Source organism: Labrus bergylta, chromosome 1, assembly GCF_963930695.1.
Source record: "Labrus bergylta chromosome 1, fLabBer1.1, whole genome shotgun sequence".
NCBI classification, from domain to species: domain Eukaryota; kingdom Metazoa; phylum Chordata; class Actinopteri; order Labriformes; family Labridae; genus Labrus; species Labrus bergylta.
The window spans coordinates 5,499,512-5,520,955 of record NC_089195.1 but is presented as its reverse complement, the minus strand read 5'-3'; the positions used below and the strand labels follow the sequence as shown (position 1 = coordinate 5,520,955).

Below are 21,444 nucleotides of genomic sequence, written 5' to 3'. Positions count from 1 at the left end.
TTTCCATGATCATAAATCTGATTGCATGTCTTGAAGAGCGACACACACTGATGTCTGTGATGAAGGCAGGCATCAAAACCGAGCAGAAAAAATACAATTTAAACTGCTTACATGAGCCTGAAGTAGTGATTTGTATGTGTATGTAATGTGAGATGAGCTGACATGACCAAAAGTCAGGCCTCCACATTGTCCAATAATTACTGATAATATACATCAGAAGGGCAGCATCTATCTCTGACAATGCTTACTAGTAATATCGACGATTAACTAAGCTCGTAAAAAACTTTAGCTGTTAGCTACAAAGCTTACGGTATTATAGTAAGATTCAAAGTCAATAACATGTCAAACATTTAAAAAGAAAAGATTTGAACTATTTTAAAAATGTAAACTAGCTATCCATCATTTTTGTTACTCCCAAGTCATTATCAATATTTCTTTTAAATAAAGGCTATGTGTACTCTTTGAATCCTGATGTTACAGGTTGAGTCATCAAAGTTTTCATATCAACCAGAAAGGTAGCAATCATTTTTAAGTCCCTCATCACGTATATTAAATTATATTCATTCTGAACAACCTCTACCCAGAGGTGAGCTGTGCATGTAGCTCTTCCACCTGTTATAAGGAATTTAACTTGTCAGTATTTGCTGATGACCTATTATTAAATGTATCTGACCCTATCGAAAACATCCTTTTTATTCAATTAATTTTGCAATATTTTAGCTTATTTTCAGGATTTGAATTGTTCTTATTGGATGGATCAATGCAGTGATATTATTCTACCAAAATTACTTTGTCATGTTTCTCTGTAAATCTCTTGCCCAACAAATTATTCAAAGCTATTGAGGATGTTGTCCAAAAATTTCAATGTAACAAAAAGGATTTGTAAATCACTTTTTGCAAAAAAGTTAATTTAATGACAGTTTGGCTCCAACTCATTCAGTGATATTTCTGGTCAGCACACATTCATAACATACCATGCTGGCTTGGATCCCCCGATGATCCATTATTTGGACTTGAGTCACAGTCTTGCAATTTATTCAGTTTACCTCTTTCCTAACTATCTTGCATCTGACACAACCTTGGGAAGTTTCTACTCGAGCTTAATCCTTGATAGAGGTCACTGATCTCAAAGATCTGTACATCTACTACTACTTCATGGGGGTTCATGCAGGGAGGCATGACATTTACAGAGGAGGGTTGGCAAAGGGCTTTAAGGACCCACACAAGCGCTCTTTGCTCGACTAGGTACTATACAGTCCTGAAAAGGGTTCTCTTTATTAAAGCCAGGTTGTCTGAAATGAAAGTGTGACAGATTTCAAACATCCCCATGCAACTTAAATAACATGTCTTCTTCATGGTCAAAGTTATCAAACCTCTGGCGTAACTATTTTGAGACTATGGCCAAAATATTAATGATAAAAAATCAAATCTGCCCTTTTTGTGCCTCGTTGTGTAGCTTATTCACCTCTAAACAATTTATCTTTTACATCCTTTACATGCAGGCAGGAAGTCTAATCAAGTCCCCTCAATCTCTCAGTGGTTTAAGAAAAAAAATCTTGAACTGAAAAAGATACGGAAAAAGGGCAACTCAGAGAGGTTTTTTGAAAAATTGCTATTTTTTCACACTCAACACATTTCAACTCAAAATCCTAACACCAGGCTGAAGTTCTATCATGAGTTTCTTCTTACTTTCTTGCTACCTCTTCCTCTAGGCTATTATCTTTTTAGAGTTTAGTATTTAAATTTAAAATAGTTGTTGAATTGTATTTTCTCTTTACTTCAGAAAATTCCCGCATCATCGTAACAAGATGATATAAAAAACAATGTATAATATTGTCAATGGATTATTTGACTTTTCCCTTGTTGCTATGGTTACTTGTTGTGTATAGGCAAATACATTTTGCCAGAGCAAACTACTTACTGTGGCAATGAAACAGAGTTTATTGGAACAAATTACCATGTGTACGTTACTCAGAATTACTGGACACCTTGATGTCTATCACAATCAAGTATTCACCCAGCCCATGGGAACTTTAACCTGTGGAAAAAAGGTGGAGTGTCAGTGATTATAATCCTTCATAGGTTCCCTAAATAAACATATTTGGTCATGTGGTCCTGTGTTGATATTTAAACATTCAGGTTATAGCTACTTTAAAACACTACCTCAGAGGAGACAATAAAGCTGTGTCTTTCAGATGTTTTCTATCTGACAACTGACCGAGCAAATACAGTTTTAGTTTGTTGTAATGTCTAACTCACAGATTATGCTGCTTTTAATAAAGTTAAGATGTTTTTTTGCATGTATTCAGTTTGTAACAAAATGGTTTCAGGTGGAGAGTAAATTAATCCTTACTTACCTTCAGGAGAAATGATTGAAGAAATGGATTCCCTCTTCTAAAACATTTTTTAAAGATTGTGAAAGGTATTGTTGAACTCTGATGAGGTAATAGTCAGTGGATCCCCTCCATACACTCACTAAAACCGTTGCACCTCTCTCTATATCTTTACAGTGATCGTCTCATCTGCTGATGTAAAGTTGAAGAGTCACCAGTCAGGCATTAAGGGAGGATCCATCACTTTTCCTGATCCTTTGGAGAATGGACTTCTTTTATTTGAAAGAACTAACATTGCTGAAGTGAAGGACAAACAAATAGATATATTAGAGGAACCTTTCAAGGACAGACTTTCATGGAACAACAAAACTGGTCTTTTCACAATCAGAGGACTAAAGCGGAATGACTCTGGTGTTTATGGTATTGATCCTAAAAAAGGATTTAGTTCCATAATAAGTCATAAACTCAGTGTATATGGTAAGTAACATTTCCTTTTCCAGTGTAGAACAGTCTATTGGTGGTAAAATGTATTTATTAGCATGCTAGCCCCGTTGGCTAGCACTGTCAACTCAAGGGTTTAAAACAGAATTGTAAAGGGTATAGTCAGATATCTACTGGTTGTTGAAGTCTAAATCTATTTTAAGATAAGGATTTTCTGCTGACTGAACAGTGAAGTTAACATATAAACAGTGCAGACACCAAGCAGCTGAGTCTGAGGAATTATAATAGCACATACATTTTAGATTGTCTCTTGACTTTTTGTCTCTGTTTGTGTTGTACTCTGTTTTCTGTGTATGAATGTTTTTTGGTGGGACTTGTCTGTTTGGACAGTAACGGTGCTGTGGAAAAGAATTTCCCCTTGGGGACAATAAAGTCTAAAAGTGAAATGTGTAACATAACTGTAAAGAACAAAATACTGAGACTAGCAGCATGAGTGTGCCATGACTGTCAAGTCATCTCACCAAGTGTTTGCATTAAGAAACCTTTGAAGGCATGAACTCTCTGTAGGTCTGATTGTTACTGACCAAATAGCTGGTGGACTCTCCAAATAGACAGACTGGATATTTATGTTATAGAAGAATTTTATGTGGACAATTCAAATAAAACGATGGTTCTGGAAGCTCTCTGCTTTGTACTTTAAGAGTCACATGGTGTTTTTTCACCACTTGCTGAACTCTCCATGTAATCCTTAATGACTTATTGACCCAGTATTTCATTTTGTCAGCTCATCCTGCATCAGCCCTTTCACACGGTCCCTCCTTACATCTAGCTTTCGCGTTCCGTGTTCATAAAGCTTCCCAGTACAAAGAGTTGCTCCTGGTGATGAAAGTCTAAGCAAATGTCTTGAATCATGATTATTTTTTAAGAATTTCCCCTTAATATTAAACATGGTAATATAAAAGTTATACATGATGCATCTTAACCGTGAAGAGCATAGTGAAAACGAGTGAGGAGTTCTTTTCAGATGCTAAAGAGTTTCTCAAGCAGAGGAGAAAATGACTGAAAGACATAGTACGTGGAGATGTTCTCCAAACACTGAATGACAATGAGTCATTGAATGATACAGATCGGATCATGCAGGTATAATATTTGTTGTAGCTCTCACTAGAGATGTGCTTCTATCATGTGAGCATCATATTTTACTATTGGAAGTTACTGCACAAGCGTGTTGATTTCAGACATTTTGGAGGCTACTTATTTTTCTAGGACTCCTTCCCAGATTTCTTTTTGGCTTAGTTGCAAGCTCTCTGAGAGTATTCTCAAAATGTTTGTGAATAAGGACACACGTAGCCTATGCAAATAAATCACCACTAGATACATGGTGGTATTAACATTTTTTCTGCACGGGGGAGAAGAACAGCTTCAGTCAAAAGAATGCTAGCTATGCTAAAACTACTTATGCTTATCTACTCCCACATTTGTTGCCAGCTGGACATCAAAATGGTTAAAAATTGTCTTCAGACTGGTCTCCACTAAACATTAAGCCAGATATTTTAATTATCATATATTTAGGCATCTAAACTTTATTTTTTTACGGTAAACCACTACTGCAAATTCTTGCCAAGTACAACGTCAATTATTGATAAATATTGATTGGAAATGACTTAAATATTTATTTTCTAATTTTTGGATTGTTCATTCAGCACATGAATTATCAACATTCATGTCCTCCTACAGACTCGTGTCTGACTTGGAAGGTTCTTTTAACAGCAAAAGGACCCGAATGCAGATGGTAAAAAGCAGAACATTGCATGAAAGGATTTTCTCTACATAAGAAAATGTACAGGCAGGAATACTGATAACAGGTGAGGTAAGAAAGCAGGCAGGTCCACATTTAAGTTTTAAAAACTCAAAAGGGAGAATAAAAAACAATAAAGCAACATAAATAACAGGGGAGAAAATAGTCAATGTTCCACTATAATTGCATTGAGGCTGATTTTAGAAGTGAATACAGGTGAGCAGAGACGGTCAGTCAACCAAAGAAGTGATAAGAAGTCAAAACAGGTGTGTAGAGGTGTGTTAGGAGAAGTCCGAGAGGTTGAGGATAAGGAGGACAGTGATGGACAGCGTCATAGTGTAAAAGATCTAAACAGCCTCACAATAGAACTCTTGTTTTGTTATCTCTTGGACACATTACTCAACATAAACTTGAGTTGTTCACTTTACATTATGTCAATCTTCAGTTTTAGAGGTTCATGAAAATCACCCAAACCTGTTGTAGCAGCTACATTTGTTTGGTTAAATGAAGCGTGGGAGTTTCAGTATTACTAATCAGGAAACAGTTGCACCTGGGAGGCAAGTTAACAATCATAAAAGATGTTGCATTATAAGTAAAGGGGAACTTCTTAGTGTCCGGCTCTCAAGTGCCTCTCAAATAGGGTGTGGTGAGCGCTCTCAGAACCGTTCATTGTCTTGGTTTTGCACAGCGAGAAAGCGTATCTGCGTCAAGCTGAGCACAGCGGTCAAGTTTGCTGAGAATTACCTGCTGCGTTCTCACATCAGTTCAACCTGACTTGATATGGAAACATTTAGGCTACAAGGGGGTTTCTTCAAGTGTGAAAGCCCCATTAGTGGTTGTTAAGTGAAGCTCCTCCTGCCAATTGATACTCCTGTCTTGGTGGTGTAAACACTCCCCCACCCCCATCGGGTGAGCTCAAGGCAAAAAATGTAAACAATCTTCCGATCAGGAACCTCCTTAAATCCTGAAGAGTTTGAGCAAAATGATTGTTAACTTAGTGAGAACATTGGCAAGTGAACACAATCAGGAAAATCCACCAGAAATATAATACATTTAATTAAAAAGCCAAAACCAAAGACTTACATTTCAAATGATGTAGATTCTTAGCATCTTGTATTGTAGGCTACAGTTAATGAAGTTATAGCATTAAATCCCCCAGAATATGTTATTCTGTTGACTCATATAACTATGATCGTATATTGAAGTGTAGAGTGATCAGTCTAAATGTTAATTATATTTTCTTATTTAACTCTCCATTGCTTTCTTCTCCAGAGTCTGTAGCAGCTCCTGCAGTGGAAGCTGTGAACGTGAGCGCAGAGAGCTGCTCCTTTCTGTGTTTGGTGAAAAAGACTGAAGAGACGACTCTGCTGTGGTACAAAGACGAGGAAATAATCAACCAGAGCAGCTCTGCTCTCTCACTGCCTCTCACTGTACACAGACATGATGTCAACTCATCTTATAGATGTGTGGCAGCCAACCCTGCTGAAAATAAGACTCTTCATGTCGATGTTAGGAACATCTGTGTGGGACTTAACTCAGGCAGCAAGAGTGACCCCAACACTGGACGCTGTAAGACTTATTTTAACTCCCACATAATAGCTGTCACCTGTTCTACTTTTTTATCATGAATGTTTTGTGTTGACAGATATGATCATAATTCCTATCGTGTTGGCCGTGATTGTTGTACTTGTTGCCCTGTTGATCAGATGGTTTGTCCTCAAACACAAGAAGTCAACCATACAAACACAAGGCAGGTATACGTTTTCATTATCTTTGCCTAAAAACATGTAGGAATTAAATTTATGCATCTATTTTTACAGATTTTTCGAAATATTTTGGTAACCTTGTCAAAACGTATACTTTATTTTAGAGGTCTCATACCATTATCTGAGTGTATATTTGATTCTGATTGGCTGCAGGGCCACAATAACGTCTAACAAAGTGGAAGCCTTTAAAAAAGAACATCATGCAGCTTTAGAATAAATCACGAGGTCTGAAGCTTAGAGACACTAATTAAGGTCTGTGAGTCAACAACATTAAAGGTAGTGACAGCAGGTTCTACACAAAAGCAAAGGTGATGATTTTTTTGTTTATACAAAGACAACAAGGTACATAACTAGTCAGTTCTATGTCTCTAGAAATTCTAACAAAAATAACTTCCCAATTAACAAGTGAAATTATCAAACTCAACACAGTTGATGTAATCTTTTAACACGGGGGGGGGGGACATAAATGAAAACACAAAATTAGGTTAAAAATTAGCTCAAATAAATGAATTCATCAAACTGATAAACCTAAAAGAATAACTCACTTTAGACAAACTTGACAGGCAAAGGAGAACATGTCTGGTTGAAGCAGAATGGGCTTAAAGCTCTCCTGCTGTTTATAAGAGCTCTGATTGAGCTCAACTGTCTTATTGATTCCAGCCAGCAGTTGGGTGCATGTTTCTTTTTACAGTCTATGGTTTCTCCTCCCAGAGCTCAAAAGGGTAATCGAAGAAATGACAGATTTCAACAAGGAAGTTTTCCTCAACAATATGCATGCAATAGTTGTAAAAGTCGGGATCTGTTCAGTGCTACCAAAGAGATGAACACAGCATTAGACTGCTCATTTATCAAAGTGTTTTTCTGTAAAGCTCTTTAAAAACTCTAAAAGAATGTGTTTCTTCTTGACTCCTAAAAGATCAAATGATGATGTTGATAAGATGTCTGTATTAAGACATGATTTGTGTTTAAACATCAGCAAACTGTCCTTTTATTCTTTGTTCTAATGACATTTTTCCCGTTATTTGTTACAAATCTTCAGCGGTTTTTGTTGTAATAAATTCAAATGTCACCTCACATCTCTAACTGTTTGTTTCTCTGTATGTTCAGTGAATAGAGACTCTGACGTGGTGTACTCATATGTCTATATAAACGCAGACAGATGCAGCCAGGTTAGTACAAACACACACTCTGGGTGGTAAGGCGGTTAAACGGTAAGATGCAAAGCAACGTTAGCATTGACATGTCTGTTTGAATCAACCTCCCACAAAGTAAATATATCATTTCTGCATAACTCACTTTGCATGTGATGTCAAACATGTCTTTAATAATAATAATAATAATAATACATTTAATTTGTAACACACTTTATATTTTTGCAAAAAAAATCTCAAATTGTTACAGGAAAAAAAAAGAAAGAAATAGAAACAAATTTAATCAGCTAAGCAACTAATGAAACTAAAAGCACAAGCAGAAGGCTTTGTTAAAAAGGTGGGTTTTTAGGGACCTTTTAAACCTGTGGAGCCCTCAGCTGCTTGGGGAGAGCGTTCCACAGACTGGGAGCAGAGGAGCAGAGGAGCAGAAGGCCCGGTAACCCATGGTGTGGAGTTTAGTCCTGGGGGGATGGAGGACGTTGGTGTTTCCAGAGCAGAGGCTTCGTGTGGAGGATTGTGGGGTGAGGAGTTCTTTGAGATAGAGGGGGGCATTTCCATGGGTGCACTGGTAGGTGAGAAGGGTGACTTTGTATTGAATCCTGAATGAAATAGGGAGCCAGTGTAGTGTCTGAAGGATGGGTGTGATGTGTTCATATTTACGCACCCTCAGCAGGACCCTAGCAGCGCTGTTCTGGACATGTTGGAGCTTCTGGAGGCTCTTGCTAGGGATCCCGATGAGGAGTGCGTTGCAGTAGTCCAGCCTGGAGGAGACAAAGGCGTGGACGAGTTTCTCAGCATCTGACAGGGAGAGTGTAGGACGGAGTTTGGCAATGTTTCTGAGGTGGTAGAATGAGTTTTTGCACAGATGTTTAATGTGGGCTTCAAAGTTCAGTTTATGGTCCATTTTGAAGCCGAGATTTGTGACGGTTGGAGAGAGGTGGATGACTTGGCCAGAAAAGGTGATGGTGGTTATGGGGGATGACCTGATCTGGTGTGGGGTGCCAAGTAGAATCGCTTCTGTTTTGGAGCTGTTTAATTTGAGAAAGTTGTTCTTCATCCACGACTCTATCTCCTCCAGGCAGGTGGTGGCAGGGGTGCAGAGGGGGTTTGATTTGTTTTTAGGTATATTTGAGTGTCATCAGCATAACAATGGAATGAAATTCCATGTTGGCTGATGGCTGCTGCCAAGGGGTAGCACGTAGATATTGAACCGGGTGGGGCCGAGGACTGATCCTTGAGGGACACCGCAGGTGACAAGGTGAGTCCGGAATTTTTTGTCTCCAAGGGAGACATGTTCGGTTCTTCCAGTGAGGTATGAACAGAACCAGTCTAGGGCTGAGTCAGAAAGACTGATGACAGAGTGAAGGCGGTTGAGGAGGATGGCGTGATCGATGCTGTCAAATGCTGCTGTCAGAATGAGGAGAACGAGGAGAGATGGAGAACCAGCGTCAGCTGCCATCAGCACGTCATTTGTGACCCTGACCAGAGCTGTTTCTCTACTGTGGGCAGAGCGGAAACCAGACTGAAATTTCTCAAATAGTTTGTTGTGTTGTCTTTAATGTGTTTATCTTTATCCTCTTCAGTGGAAGCTGGCTGCATGCAAACTATGTCTACATATCTGCCAGACATGATTAGTTAGGCTATTCTAATGCAACTATGACTCAGATGTGTGGCAATTCAGATATTTTTTGCACCAGCAATACTTCATAATGTCGTAACACAAGAGGTCACATGAGGCACTGTGTGAAGTGAAATGGTCCTGTGTATGCCAGAGTTCCAATGTTTCCTTCTTTGTGTGTTTAGACTCTGCATTGTCTCAACTTGTGGCATGTTTGCTGTTTGTCATTCGCCCCTGAATGTATTGTGGAAGTGGCTCCTTTTCTGAATTTGCAGCAGAAAATTAAGAAAATTATTTTTGGGCTGAGTAGCTCATAGATTTACAGGCCTGAACCAAGAAGTCAAGACAGACAGTTTAAAAATAACGCTAACGTCTCAATTTCCTTAATGACACAGGAAATGACCAATACCATAATATTAAACAGGCAAAACATTTCAAAAGAGTCACGTAAGGACACAAAGTTTGATTGTTGGGCTGAGTGGTTCAGAAGGCGAAGTTAAGCAGACTGCTCTCAGCTCTAATGATGGAAACATAGGGCGGGTGCAAACCAGACAACCGGCGGGGAATGAGAGGAAATGGGCCAGTGATTATATAAACGGTAATGCAGGTTGTGAGATAAAGAGTTAAGTACGTGGCAGGAAAAGACGAGAAGAGAGCTGCCAGGAATTGTAATGGCATCGCTTAGATAGTCTGACCATCAAAAAGACAGAACACACATACATCATTAATTGCATTATTAATATTGGTAGTATTGGTGTTTTCTTTTTCATGAAATCCATGTACTCTTGTACAGTTACATCTTAAAGAATGGTGGTAATATACAGTATCTTCACAGAGTTTTTCCTGATTTTGAAGTTTGTAGTGTAGACTCTACAAGAATTCTCCTTAACCTAAAGTCTTCAAAAGTCACTGTTACACACCAGTCTATAGGGGGGTAATGTAGTAAAAAGAAATGTCTCCATCCCCCTCAAATTTAATGAAGATTATTTATGATTGAATTAGAATAGTTCAATACCAATAGGAACTGAAGCAAATAATAATCAGACTTTTGCAATGTTGACTTCTTAAATGAAGTCTATAATTAGCCTCTGGAACTGGAACAGCTGAAGACGGGTCAGACATCTGAGCTTCAGCAGAAAGTATCTTCTTATAATTCTTCATGCCCTTGCTCACTTCTTTTGTTTTTGTGCCTCCAGGGAAGACATTTACCAGACTCATCAGAACCCGATGAACACCTCAGCTTAACATCGGTGTACTACAAGCTGGTGCAGCATCCCCTGTCTCCTCCTGAAACAGATGATCATGTTTATGACCAAACAACAAACTTCCCACATGCATGAGCAGCTTAGTGATCCAGAAACAGAAGACGCTATCAGTGTTTCAATATCAAGCAGCTACTTGTATTCAAGGTCATTACACAATATGTGCTCAATTTTCTGAAAAGTGTCTTTAGTGCCACAAGGCTTATGAAGAAACATTCTTGTTGGTGCACAGTAAGGATCAAACACCATTAGTACATCAATAAGCCAGAAATGATTAACACTCTTCTTTCTGATTAGAAGAACTTTGTTGCATTTATACCAGTACAGTTTGTTATGCTGCAGTGAGCCGCTTATATTTTTGTAACTCTTTTACAAGTTATGCTCGAATATTGGCCTATTCTTTGGAATGTGATTTTTGTACACCAAAACGTTGTAGCTGCCTTTGTTTGTGTGGAACATGAAATGTTGTTTTAATAGCATCTACTTTTAAAAACGAAAGAGAATGATGACAACAGTAAAGAGCATTTGACTTGACTCCAGCCCTTGATTTCTCCAAAAGTCTGTTAGCTATCTGTCGATTGGTGCAAACACACACAACACATTGAGGACAGAATATCACTCCTTCTTCCTGCATTTGGGAAATGCAGCTGTGTTGACTTTTCTGGACTATGTGTTTAAATGAATATATTCTAGTATCAAAGTTTGCTCTGAGTTTGTAAAAATATGACAGTGTTTCCGTGTTTGTGATTGGTCGTAAGCTGTTTGAGATGTGCTCATAGAAACTCTGGGTTGTCTGATCGTGTTGAAAACAAGCTTTGTGGGAACGTTTAGCGTGCTCTCCTTCGTTAGGGTTATAGTGAAGCGAGATAACCAAAACATAACATGGCTATGTTGAACTCTCCTCAAAGTACAGGCCTCCAGACAACACTGTGAATGATCTGCTTCATGGTGTTGAAACTAAACTTTGAGGGACTCTGTGTGGACACTACCCCCTAGAGGACTACACAGCCTGTTGAACTTTGCATGACACTGACACTCAAATTGAGTTTGCCAGTTACAGAGCCTAAAGGATTATTATGTGTGAATATTTTTTGTGGTAACTAGTTTCAGCTGAACTAACAGGTGTACATTTATCAGCTCCCGTTCTAACAACGATCTCTCAGTTTAAGAGAATCCATAAGTGCTTTGTTATCGAAACCATGAAGCCTTATAGAGAACAAACCAAATGACGTATTTTTGTAGGCCAACCCGGAAGTGGCATCGCCATGGCTCTGTGGCAAACGCACATTTCTGAAGTGTAGGCGTTTTGTGTCTGGCGTGATGACGTTTAATGTCCCCGACAACCACTGTAGTCACATTTAGCCACTTGTTAGCAACCGCCTTTTTAAAGAACCGTAAAAAAATCCAACTTCACAAGTGGGGGTATTACCTAACATAGTTTATGTGGTCTAACAAAACACCAACATCTCTTCAGCTTGTGTTAACCACAGACCTTATTTCAGGCGTTAACCACAAACCCGTTCAAAATCCCCGTTGAGTTTTAGACGATAGACCCCTTGGCGCTCAAATGCTAACTTACGTTACGGATTTAGGACTCATTCCTGTGGAGCTCTATTGGTGGCACAGAGAGAGTAGCATCTGTCCTGTGTAGAGCCCAAGCACAACAATAGACTAAACAGTACCCACCTATAACCTCTTCTGCCCTGCTGAGGGGCCAGCTCTAGTTTCTTGAATGGATGACGTACAGGAAAACAACGACGTTGACAAAGCACCATTTCAAGTTTCAGAGAAAATGAAAGTAACAGGTAAAGGATGCGGTAGACCAACATTTCTGTGTTCTGCAAAGTAATAAGAACACTGGCTCCAAAGGGTGGAAACTGTAGAGCACCAAAAAGCAGAGCTGCATTTTGTTTAGAAGTAAAACACTGGCTGAAACTAAAGCAAGTGTGTGAGCATTGACTGTTTCCTCTTTGACTGTTTGGTCAACTTTAGTCACTTATTTGTAATGACTTTAGAATGTCAACATTTGTCTAGGATCACATCATCATATTTCTGTATTTGATTCTGTTTTAATCCTAAAATCTTAGCCAGGGACAGGGTTTGCAAATTAACCACAGCTAGACACCTGTATGCATGGCAACTTTGTATTTTACATATGAAGCAGTGTTAAATAAACGAATAATGAAATGATTAGTCTCAGTGGAGTTTAGTGTGGGGTGAAGAAAACAATGGACCTAATGCTGTATCTGCTGTAAAAAAAAAAAAAAATGCCTTCAATCAATGGTCTGTCTCATTAAGGACACAAGAATAACAATCTGAGCCTGTTTGTGACAAAAAACAATCACTTTGAGTGGACTTTATTCTTGACAGGCACATTTGCCCCCCAGGATTTTGTTGCAGTCATTTTTGCAGCTGCTAGCTTAACAAATCTACTGGATGGTACCTTTAAATCATTTACACCTATTGATGTGTAAAATGAAAAAGAAGGACCAGTGTTTCGAAATATAAGAATTGTACTGAAACCCTTTATCATCCAGAGAGTTTTGTAGTTTGTATTGTATTGTAAGATAACTTTGCATGTGAGGTGTGACAAGACAAAGAAATACTGTTGGTGCCATCTGCTCACTATATGTCAGTTATTTATTAATAAGGTTAGCATGACAGGTGCTGAAGATAAGGTGCTGTAAAAAAAAAATGGTTTCCTTTAACGGAAAGAGGAAGAGGAAGACAGTAGACAAAGGCAGCACTGTTCGTATGTGAGTATGTTTAACTGATACTCCATCTTCATTCATCCAAGCTCAATTTTGTTTTGACCTTTTTTGTTGATGATTTTTTCATTCAGAATATTTTATTTCATATTATCTGAATATTTTTCCCAACATGTTTCTTGCAACCCAAAGCATGCGCAGTTTCACATCCATAACAAAAAAACAACAGTAAACCAAAGGTGAAAAAAGAAGTACCATACATATATATTTCCAATATTCTATTAAAGATTCAGAACAATCAATACAATCACTTTTACTTTTGCATAGAAAGCTGAGTCTCCTCTTGAATTTGACTGAAAAAAAACACGATATTGCACAAAGTGTAAAGGCTCTGGCTCATTACATTTTTGACTTTTGCACTCCCTGGTGGCTGAATCAGAACGCAAGCACGGTGAGGATGAGGAGGCCAAAAAAATATTTTAATGAAACAGAACATAGAATAATAAAGAGAAAAGAATAAATGCCCTTAATCAAGTGAACTACTGTACATTATAATTATATTATTATTATAATTGATGACAATTACATCAATGTATGAGTCAGATTTTGTGTGCTTTAGAGGCTTACTGTGTTTGTTTCAAGATAGTCTGTTATGGTTTCGGTAGAAGTGAAGTGATAAATAATTAATTTCATTAGTTTGTCAAACGATGAGCCCTTTCACAAAGCTACAGCCTGTAGGTGCTCAAAAGCTTAATTTGGCAGTTTTCATGTTCACTGGAGTTATCAGCCCTTCATGAAGCAACGTTTTGTTTGTCCATACTGTTGAGAGACTGTTTTAAAATATATAATGGATAAAAAGACAGCTCCCTAAAAGGGAAGCAAAAATATTGAGAGCTCCTCTTGCTGACTGGCTGTGGTTTAGGTCATAAGCTCCGCCTCCTCCATGTTAACTGATGGAACATGGGTCAAACTTTTCAATCAAAATACACATCAAATAAATGTTTTTTAGACATGGTTTTGGCTTTACTTTATATACAGTAAATGGTAGATCTTTGGGCAGCTGTGGCTCAGTGGTAGAGTTGGTCTTCTCTTATCCAGAAGGTGCGGGGTTCGATCCAGACAGCTGTCTGTGAATGTGTATAGGTTTGACCTGAAGAAGACTAGAATAGCGCTCTACAAGCTCAAGTCCATTTACTTTACTCCAGCATGCACATCCCCAGGTTGAAGAGTCATGTGATGTGTTTTCTGATTAGTTCTGAAACCGTTTAAACACGTCTGGAATAAGATTTTTTAACCTTTAAAAAGTCATTTGGAAAAGAAAAAGTCAAGTATAGCTATATGCATCCAGCCTAAATGTATTTTCTATATAGACTTAATTCTGCTACATAAATGTAAGCCATTGTACATACTGTATTTTCCGTTATTATTTGTATATATTTATTCTATACTGTTTATTTTGTCTTATTCCATTAAAGTCCCCTGACAGGACTACTGCTGTTGATGCTGTATAAAAAATTATTCATCTACGTTTAATATTATTTACCAATTATTTAAAGAATAAGCCTGTCACCTAAAGTGTATTTAATTCATGTTTAATATTTCACGTTTACAATGAATGGTCTTAGTTTTAATTGGGAAACATCACTTAATCATGAGCAGCACTCGATCAGAATTAATTTATGAGAATGAAACTTTTCTTTGTAATGTCTTTTGAGTTTGCCAGGACGTTAGGGACATGTCAGCCTCCTTCTTACAAACTGACCGTAGGAATTGGTTACAGGACTCACTAGTCCATGACTTAATATTCCTCACAAACGAACCAACTGCAAAGCTGTTAAAAGCTGCACAAATTTGATTGGAAGGCGAATATCTCATGTGGCTTATTTGAGGATGTCCATCTTGCCAGTACCTACAACAAAGTTGTATAAATTCAAAGAGAAGGAAGAGAGAAAATGTTAGTAATTTTATCATCATGATTCGAATCATATAAGAATCTGATCATATTGCTTCTTATGTATTAAATCATGGTTTACTTGTTTCTGCAATGTTTTACTTCACCAGGATAAAAACCAAGAGACAGCGCTGATATCAATAATGCTAAATATGAGTGGAGATCTTTATGTGTACACCATTGTGCATGTCTTTTATCATTTGAATATGATGGTGTGTTATGTTCTGAATTTGCATGAATTATCATAAGACTTTTAAAGTTTTGAATCTATAGAAACACTTACGTAGTTTTAAGTGATGATCCATCAGCCCACTTCCAGTTACTATAGCTGGATGACGTACCATCCATACCGATCCAAAACTTTGAATGAGCTCTAACCTTATTCAGAAACATCTTAAAGTGGGGAAAAAAAATAATGAACACTTCAAAAGTCCAATACAACAATACACAATTCTGGAAAGAGATCCTCACCATCTCGCTCTGGCTGTTTATGATCACCAGGTCTGCTCCGTGGAGTTGACACATCTGTTTACTGCGAGACCATGTGCTAACTGATGTTGAAAAGAAGTAACAACTGCAACCAAATCTCCTCCATCCATCAGGGCACTTACCTGAGGAAAGACACAAATCACCTTATGAATATGTGAGGGAATGAAAACATGCAGCTGTAAATACGTTTTTTAAGAATCAGTCAATTATAAATAAAGTCAATGAATAAAGCTGTAGAAAAGCTATCTAAATTACTCTTTGTCAAGTTAAAGAACCAACTTACAACTTTCATTGTCCAAATGCTTTAATCTAAATGCTTATTTCAACATGCTGGCAAGCTCACACTGAAGATGATAAGCGGGTCATGATGGTCATCTTTGTTCAGTACTGTTAGCATGTTAGAATGTGGTTAGAATGAGTACACATCCATGCTAGTGGCCTTGACAGGCTTATTTTAGCGGTGAGCTTGTGGAAGCTTGCTAGCATGTTCACTGGGACAAGACAAATTTACAAGTGTGAAATGGTTATTTTGTTCACTGTTTAGTCGTTAGAGCATCCAAAAATATAGCTGATTAAAGAGCTAAAAGGAAAGCCGAAGCAGATGGGAATGCCATTCATTTTAACTATTAGAACTTTATTGTAGTCATAACCAGTGATTAGGGGAGAAATAAATAATGGCTCCACTTAATGATTATGCCATGTGAGCAGTTAATGGGTCTCTTAACCTTAGTCATAAACACATCGTTTATTCAGTTATCAGAACCTCATGTTTGAGGAAATGTCATGGGATTGATTAAATCATTAGAAATCATCCTCTGTGCACCGTGGAACAGTCAATCAGTGATTATGGCAATAAATATTTGACTTATTAATATGTTTCAGTCAATATGGTGGGTGGACAGACCAACCAACCTTACATACAACCCCATGCTACTACAATGAACTCAATAGGATGCATTTTTACCTTTTCTGACATTAATGTTTGCTGTTCTCTTTTCAAATACTAATAACGTACAAAATGTTTAAATTAATTCTGTGCTTTACTGAGAGGACTGGCTTTACTTGTTCTCAGTTTCATTTAAGTTTGAATTTGTGAAACATGCTAAGCTCAGCATGTAAAAATTCATGCTTGGTTGAAAATTGTGAAAAAGTGAGAGATGAAGTTAAATTTTGTTGTTTGTTTGGCGCTAAAAAAAAAAGGACCCAATAAACATTTTTCTCTGTATTTGATACACAGGTTAATCCTCACCAACAGTCAAACTGGTTTGTAACTTGTCTCTTTCATCAGTCAGGTTCTGGTACTGGACCAGGAGCCGGTGATTCTCTGCTGTGTGATTGGCCAGGTCTCTGGACAGCTGATTAAAGTCTTTTTTATCTAAGTGGAGAGGAAAAAGAGCAGAACACAATGACAATCTGTCCTTCTTCTTCCTCTTTCTTCTCTCCACTTCAGCTTTTGTCTTTTAAAAAACTCACAGAGAATGCTGATTACGATGGCCGTGGTCAGAAGGAGGAAACACAGCAGGCCCAGACAAACCGTAGAAACTTTAAAAAGTGGCCAAGTTTCAGTTTGTTTTCCAGCCACAGCATCAGTTCTCACGGGCTTGGTTCCTGCAGGTGCACAGACATGAGTTAGGCATCTTCCTGTTCATAGGTCTTGCATAATAGACATAATAGAAAGAAAATAATTAAAATGACTACTGTCATGGAATTTCAATGCTTGTGCGTAAAAGGACATCTTAATGAAAGGGTTGATCATTTCATTTTTTTTTTAGTTTCAGATGTGTTTCAGGTTGGATAAGGAAGTTACAGATGAATAAATCAATGTTTTTTTATGTGGTATAAAGTCTAAAGTGAGCTACTTAAAGTTAGTGTACGAAAAATAAGGACACGTTTTTCTCAATATTAGAATAGACTTTTGAAAAAGATTAATAATATGACAGCTCCCCAAAAAGTGTAGCAAGAACATTTAGAGCTATAGAGTATAGGTCATATTCACTGCCTCCTCCATGTTAACAGATGGGACATGTTTCAAACTATAAAATCCAATACACAAGGTTTCTGTCATATTCATTTCTTATCATGGTGATTCATTTCCTAGTGTTCAATTTTCAGATAAGTTTAGTTTTAATCATAGACTGTAAATATTACTGGACGAACCCTGACCCGTCTGTTACATAGGCAGAAAATGAGACGGCCGCATCCATATTGGATTTGCAGTCTCAACCTAACTTCGGATCAACCTAACGACAGCAGTAAATGAAAGATCCCCACAGCTGCTTTTAATTGAATACTGTTTGAAAGGACAGCTTTTTGATTCAATTTTATAAGATATCCTCAAGGTTAATTTTTACGTCCTCATATACTTTGTGACTTAGGGATTCAAGAACAGACCTTTATCATACATCTTTCTAATGTTTTTTTTTGTAATGATTTAAAATTTGTATTACATTTTCCTCCTGAAAATTGAATACATTTCGCTGGGATCACCTAGGATCAGTGTATTCCTGGTGGCATCTATATTTAGAGAAGTTGAAATTAAATCTTGCATGTTGAAAAATATGAGAAATGCACAGAACATCTTCTTAAACAAGAACAATAAAATATGAAAGCAAAATGTTGAGGGATCATTTGTGGCAATGCGTGAGGCTACACAAAGACTGTGGTTTTACCAAAACGTGATATTTCTGACCACTTCTTTTTTCACAGAAGGAACCGCAGACCTGTCTGGACATGTTTGGAAGGGGCCCGTTTAGAGAAATAGAAAGCTAGTGTGGCATCTCAAATCTGATGATTGTTTTCTGCCTTGATAAAATACGTAATGCGGGTTATTATTTCTAAAGGAAAGTTGCAAAAATTGACATCATAAGCATGGGAATGTTCTTTTCATATTTAACTGAAAATAAGAAAATCTATTTTATTGCGGTGTTGACTATTTCCTGATGCTCAGTTTAAGAACACAAACCTTCTTTCAGTAACATTTGATTTATTGTGACCTCGTAAGGTTTACTGATGTATTATTCAACTTCTTTTATATTTCATCATTGAAGAACCAAACCTCATTATCTTTAAATATTAAATTAATGAAACTCTTAGATCTAAGCCAAGAAGTTTGAAGTAAAAACTATTTCTTGAATAATTTTATGTGTTTTCGTTGTGGCTGGCGTTAGTGACCCACCTCACAGTTTTAGTAAAATGAGAAAGAAATGATTTAAAACCACACTGAGAGCAACCTTTTGAAAAAACGTAAACCAATTTACCTGATTGAATTCACTTCACTTTCATATGAGACTATAATATATTCTTCTGTGAAAGACAACTTTGATAAAAGTCGAGGGAAACTTGGTTTCTCTGCTTCAATTTTTTAAAATGTATGAATTATCAATTAATGTTGTCAAATATCTAAATGAAGTGACTGCTTGATTCAGCTTTCTGTCAGGAAACTATGGAAGCCTTGAGAGGAAAGTGAGAAAAGAAACCCTGGGCCCAATACTGAAGTAAATCATTTGAATTTCAACAAAGGTCAAACAGTTAAACACTTTGTCCATATGATATATTTCACTAAATATTAATAAAAAACATAAAATATTTGAGTAAAAACAACTAAACTGTTCACCTTTCTTTTTGTGTGGACTTTGGTGCCCTCTGTGGACACAGTATATAGTTATCCCATTTAGAGAAAAGATTATTTGTATTTGGTGATGTTTAAAGTCTGTATCTGGATCCTGTTGATCTAATCCAGATTTCTTTGAACACTGAGAAAAAAGTAAAATAGATGACCAGATCGTGCATGAAAAAAGAAATGGAGCACATAAAAAGATTTTTCTCACAAAACTTCTTTTGAAAATTAGTAAACAAATGTGCCTTTTATGGCTTCCGTAGAAAAGATTGTGTGCTTTCACAAAAAATTAAGAGAAACTTTGGGCAACCTTCTGAAAGAAATTCAGTCGAGTGTTTTAGCTGCATCTAAACCTGTATCATCTACTCACGTTTCCAGATTTGTTAAATATCCTTTTAGGAATGTATATACTGAGTTGAATGACTCTAGTGTTCTTTTTATTGATTTTCTCTTTTCTTTAAATAGCTTCAAATCTTCAAGCCACAAGCTCTATAGGAGCCCGCTAAATAACATTATATTTTGATTTGACTGTCTTACCAGTTTCCTCTGGTCTGTAGCGTTTGTCTCCCTTCAGCTCCTCTATGTTGATATAAATCTGTTCTTCTGACTCCATCACAGATGCTCCGTCACCTCTGGTGTCCTTCAGTCTATCTGACTATCTATCTGTCTTAATGTTCGCCTACCTGCAGTCATACAAATAGATGGTGAGGCGAAAAGAGGGAAACACAGATGTTTCTGTTCCTTATATTACAATCAGTGTTAATATTTGTAAGAATGTAGATAAAATCTTCACAAATCTAATTTTTCTCAGTGTATACCAAATTTCATACCAGATATTTCAACACACCTTTTCAAATCAAAAAGTGATTTGCTTCTTTATATGCGCTTATACTTTAAAAGTTGATTTGTCGAGCATTCAAACCTTCTTTAATGAAATATTCAGCCGTCTGTACGCTGTCTTTTAAAACTGGATTTGTGTCATCTTGCTTTTATTGTTTAAATATTGAAACAACGTTTATATGTTGAAGATTACGTTAATTATGTGATTAAATAATATTTATAGATTACAGATGGATACATTCTGATGAAAGATAATGATAAAATATAATAATAAAATAATAGATAACATATGGACATACAGTAAGAGTAATAAAGCCGTACCGTTATAAAAATTCAATTTATTGTCAAATTTTTCCTTTTTCTATTTATTTATAAATGTGTTGTGCATTATATATTTTTTTCTGAGTTGTTTTATTCAAGTTTTTTTTCATAATGATTTTTGGAATGATAGAAGTTGTTTTTTACTCAATGCTGCCCCCTGCTGGTTACAAAACCTCCAGAAGCTAAGAGGCCTCTTCTGTTGTTCTCCGTGGCCCGTTTCCTAAATGCATTGGTGGACTGAAAGAAATTACATATTTTCATAATTATGATTTTGGTTGATTTTTTAGTTTGCAGTTACATTTGAAAATTAGTATAATAACCTTCATGATGACACAATCTACGAAAAACATGAATCACTGATCAGGATATTATAACTTCTAGGATATCAACATCTTTGTAAAGAAAATATTTTGTTGACCAGAGTTCATGAGATCCAGTCTCATTCAAGCCCTCTGCAGTCTACATTTTCTTTATAATCTGCCTAGAACAAGAAAGACAGTATTATTTAATACAGTAGTTCTCAACAGGTGGGTTGAGACCCAAAGGTGGGTCGCGGAGCTGTTTTCAGTGGGTCGCGAATGTGTGTGTTTGGAAGAGAAATGCTGTGAACAAGTCTATGAAGCACTTTTTTTTAACAAGTTTGTTTCATTCAGTTTCTTAGTTCTATCACTCTTTGTACCTTCTGAGGTCCAAACTGCATCATTTTTCTTGAAATAAATCTTGATTGATTGAAAAATCAGACAAAAGAAAAAAGACATTTTAGGTCGCAATTTTTCATGAAGGAGTAGTTGGTGGGTCCTGAGGCTCGACCAGTTGAGAACCACTGATTTAATACAAATTAGGCAGTTTCCCTATAAAGCCAGTTTGGGGAGTCAGATTCTATCAGACAGATTATGATTAACTACCTTCAGGATGTCTAAAGAGTCAACATCCACTGTGACCATCCAGTCTCCACTGTATAACTAGACTCCCTCTTGAACAGCTTTCAGCTGAACTACAGTACCGCTGTATCTTCCAGTAGCCCTTCGTTAAATCCAGTGTAGTGAAAAAAACAAGCAGTGCCCAGCCAATCCAGAAGATCCCACCTTTCTTTTGTGTTCAGGCAGCCTGCAAGGTTGTGAAAAAAACTGTCACACCTGGGTGTCTCTTG

At 37.1% G+C, this 21,444-nt stretch overlaps 2 protein-coding genes across 5 annotated transcripts in view; one reads left to right on the top strand and one right to left on the bottom strand.

Moving 5' to 3' along the window:
* The window catches only part of LOC136177166 (SLAM family member 5-like), a 43,072-nt gene extending 32,169 nt beyond the window's left edge, over positions 1-10,903 (top strand). For 2 of the 3 annotated variants that reach the window (XM_065948626.1, XM_065948547.1), the window contains exons 2-6: positions 2,511-2,810; positions 5,845-6,141; positions 6,218-6,322; positions 7,446-7,507; positions 10,304-10,903. In XM_065948626.1, coding sequence (XP_065804698.1) covers positions 2,511-2,810; positions 5,845-6,141; positions 6,218-6,322; positions 7,446-7,507; positions 10,304-10,447 — 908 coding nt within the window. In that variant the 3' untranslated portion in view covers positions 10,448-10,903. The remainder of the gene's footprint in view (positions 1-2,510; positions 2,811-5,844; positions 6,142-6,217; positions 6,323-7,445; positions 7,508-10,303) is intronic. The other variant, XM_065948571.1, reaches the window with a different exon arrangement.
* A 2,088-nt stretch (positions 10,904-12,991) lies between these two features.
* On the bottom strand, positions 12,992-19,779 carry LOC110004456 (CD209 antigen-like protein E). Of its 2 annotated transcripts, XM_065948814.1 has the most exons (6): positions 19,671-19,779; positions 16,991-17,125; positions 16,767-16,892; positions 15,500-15,639; positions 15,312-15,421; positions 12,992-14,986 (listed from the first exon to the last, which is right to left on the bottom strand). In XM_065948814.1, the coding sequence occupies exons 1-6, from the start codon at positions 19,744-19,746 to the stop codon at positions 14,755-14,757; spliced, it is 819 nt and encodes a 272-aa protein (XP_065804886.1). In that variant the 5' UTR covers positions 19,747-19,779; the 3' UTR covers positions 12,992-14,754. The 2 variants fall into 2 exon arrangements, with proteins under 2 accessions (XP_065804886.1, XP_065804926.1); XM_065948854.1 differs by lacking the exon at positions 16,767-16,892.
* Between the last annotated feature and the right edge of the window lie 1,665 nt (positions 19,780-21,444).

Bases quoted from the DNA above. Each gene is read 5' to 3' on its own strand.
- LOC110004456 (XM_065948814.1), bottom strand. From the start codon at position 19,746: ATGGAGTCAGAAGAACAGATTTATATCAACATAGAGGAGCTGAAGGGA. The intron at 15,640-16,766 runs GTGAGGATTAAC...GTCTTTCCTCAG, and splicing joins ACAAACCAGTTTGACTGTTG to GTAAGTGCCCTGATGGATGG. The intron at 14,987-15,311 runs GTAAGTGTTTCT...ACTTTGTTGTAG, and splicing joins GGATCATCACTTAAAACTAC to GTACTGGCAAGATGGACATC.